This window comes from Triticum urartu, chromosome 4A, assembly GCF_056163025.1.
Source record: "Triticum urartu cultivar PI428250 chromosome 4A, HENAU_Tu73, whole genome shotgun sequence".
NCBI classification, from domain to species: Eukaryota; Viridiplantae; Streptophyta; class Magnoliopsida; order Poales; family Poaceae; genus Triticum; species Triticum urartu.
In genome coordinates, this window is record NC_141876.1 from 586,469,466 (window position 1) to 586,474,252 (window position 4,787).

The window sequence follows — 4,787 nt, forward strand, 5'->3', positions numbered from 1 at the left end:
CGATCCCCCTCCCTTGCTAGATCTCCTCTGCCGAGGTTGCCCGTCTGGCCGCTGCTGCTCGCGCGCGGGTCTGGCTCGTCCGCCCGGACACGTCCCTGCTGGCTGCTAGGGTTTCCATCCCTCCGCGCGCCTCGCGTTTGCTTGCTTGTTTCTGCAGGCGCGGTAATCTGCGACCAGCCAGCCAGCGGCGGCGTGCCTGCAAGGGTTGGAAACGATGCGAGCTGTACCTACGTGCATCCACTCCATTTCACTTACATGTACATGTGTCGGTCGAAAATGCATGTATTTTCTGATTTTTGCTTTTTTCCATACCATCCTCACAAAGGATCAGGTTCCACAATCTAACGATAATGAAACAAAACCAAGGTGCAGCAGCATGAGTATCCAAGTGCAACAAGAAAAGAGTTTAGCTGCCGCAAAATGCTAACATCAAAGATAAAAAACAACAGTAACAAAAGTTTTGACCTAACCACAGGGCACCTAAAGTTACAATTCAGATCAACCTCCACGAACACTTTGCCTGCTGTCATGTACTTCCTTCACTGCAGCCCCCTATAACTCAGCATTATTTTTCATTATTGTATATCTCTTTCCTTGACCAGGGGCTCATTTTTTTGATTTTTCACTTTTCATGTTTTTCTGGATGACAAGCAATTCAAGGAAACTTACTTCTGGGATGGCCTTCCTAGCCTTCCCAAACACCACCCCTGGGGATCTAGGTATCATTTCCCAGCCACCACTTGTGCCGATTCCATTGAGGAAAAAGAGGAGATGGCCGTTGACATGCTCGATGACATCATCTTGGAACCGCGTGTCGTGGAGAAGAACTCTGAGAAAAACAAGAGCACCACAACGAAGGGTGAGGAAGAGAAGAACAAGAGCAAGCCAGAGACAAAAGGGAAGGGGGAGGTGGAGGCAAATGAGAGTGATGCTGCCAGAGGAGGATGGCCATGCAAGCAGAATGAAAGGCGGTTCTACGGGCGGCCCACAAGCCAGCCCAACTCGTACTGCTTGCAACACTCTCACCGGAAGCCCCTTGCCATCTCGAAGCCACCTCATAGCAAGAGGATCACTTCCCACCGTGACTTGGGACTAGGGTTCTACTACTATGATGGGTTCAGCCCGTCAGGCAACACCAAGAGGCAACGCGGATGAAGCAGTTTGCCAGAACCTATTGAACAGAAAGAGGAGGTGTCGCCTGAACACCACGTCGATTTTAGTGCAGGTCTGGTTGGAGTTGTTGACGAAGAAAATCAATTCGTGTCGGAGTCAGAATACATTGACAAGGCTAGGTCCGACATCTGCACTGATGTCATGATCGCTGGCTACGACGATGATAGCAGCGATGAAGACTCGCCTGACTACAATGGCGAAAACATTAAGGTGAGCAAGAACCCGTCGAAGAAGAGGGGTAAGAAGCCTTTGAAAGCCCGATCGCTTAAGTCATTGATGTGATAAGAGCACGGTCGCACTTGTGTCTCTGTGGCCTGTGGAAACAGTATAGTACAAACTATATGGATATTGTGTTGTGCTGCTTTTTAACTGTGGTACTGTGGTGCTAGCTTTTGTACTAGCTATTAAAAGAGTTCCATATACTCCAATATATATACGGTATGAGTAAAGTGACTTGCCGGTAACGAGATTGAACGAGGTATTGGGATACTGACGATCGAATCTCGGGCAAGTAACATACCGATTGACGAAGGGAATTGTATACGGGCTTGCTTGAATCCTCGACATCGTGGTTCATCCGATGAGATCATCGAGGAGCATGTGGGAGCCAACATGGGTATCCAGATCCCGCTGTTGGTTATTGACCGGAGAGCGATCTCGGTCATGTCTACATGTCTCCCGAACCCGTAGGGTCTACACACTTAAGGTTCAGTGACGCTAGGGTTGTAGGGATATGTATATGCAGTAACCCGAATGTTGTTCGGAGTCCCGGATGAGATCCCGGACGTCACGAGGAGTTCCGGAATGTTCCGGAGGTAAAGAATTATATATAGGAAGTACTATTTCGGGCATCGGGACAAGTTTCGGGGTCACCGGTATTGTACCGGGACCACCGGAAGGGTCCCGGGGGTCCACCGGGTGGGGCCACCTGCCCCGGGGGGCCACATGGGCTGTAGGGGGTGCGCCTTGGCCTATATGGTCCAAGGGCACCAGCCCCAAGAGGCCCATGCGCCTAGGGTTCAAGAAGGGAGGAGTCCCGAAGGGAGGAGTCCCAAAGGGGGAAGGCAGCTCCTAGGTGCCTTGGGGAGGAGGGATTCCTCCCCTTGGCCGCACCCCCTAGGAGATTGGATCTCCTAGGGCCGGCGCCTCCCCCCTTGGCCCTCCTATATATAGTGGGGAGATGGAGGACTTCACATCCCACGCCTTTGGTGCCTCCCTCTCCCTCTTCAACACCTCCTCCTCCTCCATAGTGCTTGGCGAAGCCCTGCCGGAGTACTGCAGCTACATCACCACCACGCCGTCGTGCTGCTGCTGGAGCCATCTTCCTCAACCTCTCCTTCCCCCTTGCTGGATCAAGAAGGAGGAGACGTTACGCTGACCGTATGTGTGTTGAACGCGGAGGTGCCGTCCGTTCGGCGCTAGGATCTCCGGTGATTTGGATCACGTCGAGTACGCCTTCCTCATCCCCGTTCTTTGAACGCTTCCGTGCGTGATCTACAAAGGTATGTAGATGCAATCCAATCACTCATTGTTAGATGAACTCATAGATAGATCTTGGTGAAACCGTAGGAAAATTTTTGTTTTCTGCAACGTTCCCCAACAGTGGCATCATGAGCTAGGTCTATGCGTAGTTCTCTTGCACGAGTAGAACACAATTTGTTGTGGGCGTTGATGTTGTCAATTTTCTTGCCGCTACTAGTCTTATCTTGCTTCAACGGTATTGTGGGATGAAGTGGCCCGGACCAACCTTACACGTACGCTTACGTGAGACCGGTTCCACCGACTAACATGCACTAGTTGCATAAGGTGGCTGGCGGGTGTCTGTCTCTCCCACTTTAGTTGGAGCGGATTCGATGAAAAGGGTCCTTATGAAGGGTAAATAGAAGTTGACAAATCACGTTGTGGCTTTCACGTAGGTAAGAAAAAGTTCTTGCTAGAATCCTATTTCAGCCACGTAAAACTTGCAACAACAGTTAGAGGACGTCTAACTTGTTTTTGCAGCAAGTGCTTTGTGATATGATATGGCCAAAGTTGTGATGAATGATGAATGATCTATATGTGATGTATGAGATGTTCATGCTATTGTAATAGGAATCACGACTTGCATGTCGATGAGTATGACAACCGGCAGGAGCCATAGGAGTTGTCTTTATTTTTTGTATGACCTGCGTGTCATTGAGAAACGCCATGTAAATTACTTTACTTTATTGCTAAACGTGTTAGCCATAGTAGTAGAAGTAATAGTTGGCGAGCAACTTCATGGAGACACAATGATGGAGATCATGATGATGGAGATCATGGTGTCATGCCGGTGACAAGATGATCATGGAGCCCCAAGATGGAGATCAAAGGAGCTATGTGATATTGGCCATATCATGTCACTATTATTACTTGATTGCATGTGATGTTTATCATATTTATGCATCTTGTTTACTTAGAACGACGGTAGTATATAAGATGATCCCTCATAATAATTTCAAGAAAGTGTTCCCCCTAACTGTGCACCGTTGCGACAGTTCGTTGTTTCGAAGCACCACGTGATGATCGGGTGTTAGATTCTAACGTTCACATACAACGGCTGTAAGCCAGATTTACACATGCAAACACTTAGGTTGACTTGACGAGCCTAGCATGTACAGACATGGCCTCGGAACACAGAAGACCGAAAGGTCGAGCATGAGTCATATAGAAGATACGATCAACATGAAGATGTTCACCGATGTTGACTAGTCCGTCTCACGTGATGATCGGACACGGCCTAGTTAACTCGGATCATGTTATACTTAGATTACAGGAGGGATGTTTATCTAAGTGGGAGTTCATTGAATAATTTGATTAGATGAACTTAATTATCATGAACTTAGTCTAAAATCTTTACAATATGTCTTGTAGATCAAATGGCCAACGTAGTCCTCAACTTCAACGCGTTCCTAGAGAAAACCAAGCTGAAAGACGATGGCAGCAACTACACGGACTGGGTCCGGAACCTGAGGATCATCCTCATAGCTGCCAAGAAAGATTATGTCCTACAAGCACTGCTAGGTGACGCACCTATTCTCCCTGCAGAACAAGACGTTATGAACGCTTGGCAGGCACGTACTGATGACTACTCCCTCGTTCAGTGCGGCATGCTTTACAGCTTAGAGCCGGGGCTCCAAAAGCGTTTTGAGAGACACGGAGCATATGAGATGTTCGAAGAGCTGAAAATGGTTTTCCAAGCTCATGCCCGGGTCGAGAGATATCAAGTCTCCGACAAGTTCTTCAGCTGTAAGATGGAGGAAAATAGTTCTGTCAGTGAGCACATACTCACTATGTCTGGGTTGCATAACCGCTTGACTCAGCTGGGAGTTAATCTCCCGGATGACGCGGTCATTGACAGAATCCTTCAGCCGCTTCCACCAAGCTACAAGAGCTTTGTGATGAACTTCAATATGCAGGGGATGGAAAAGACCATTCCTGAAGTATTTGCAATGCTGAAATCAGCAGAGGTAGAAGTCAAAAAGGAACATCAAGTGTTGATGGTGAATAAAACCACTAAGTTCAAGAAAGGAAAGGGTAAGAAAACCTTCAAGAAGGACGGCAAGGGGGTCGCCGCGCCCGGCAAGCAAGCTGCC

The 4,787-nt window shown here is 48.4% G+C and overlaps 1 protein-coding gene across 1 annotated transcript; it reads left to right on the top strand.

Moving 5' to 3' along the window:
- Positions 1-647: 647 nt before the first annotated feature.
- Positions 648-1,583, top strand: LOC147976870 (uncharacterized). The gene is made up of 2 exons (XM_087521002.1): positions 648-1,138; positions 1,169-1,583. Exons 1-2 carry the CDS (start codon positions 772-774, stop codon positions 1,453-1,455), a joined length of 654 nt encoding a protein of 217 aa, XP_087377128.1. The 5' UTR covers positions 648-771; the 3' UTR covers positions 1,456-1,583.
- Positions 1,584-4,787: the final 3,204 nt, after the last annotated feature.

What these genes read in the sequence shown, in the direction of transcription:
- LOC147976870 (XM_087521002.1), top strand. Translation starts at nt 772, where the DNA reads ATGGCCGTTGACATGCTCGATGACATCATCTTGGAACCGCGTGTCGTG. An exon ending in CAGCCCGTCAGGCAACACCA is followed by an intron (nt 1,139 to 1,168) that starts AGAGGCAACGCG and finishes GCAGTTTGCCAG; the next exon opens with AACCTATTGAACAGAAAGAG.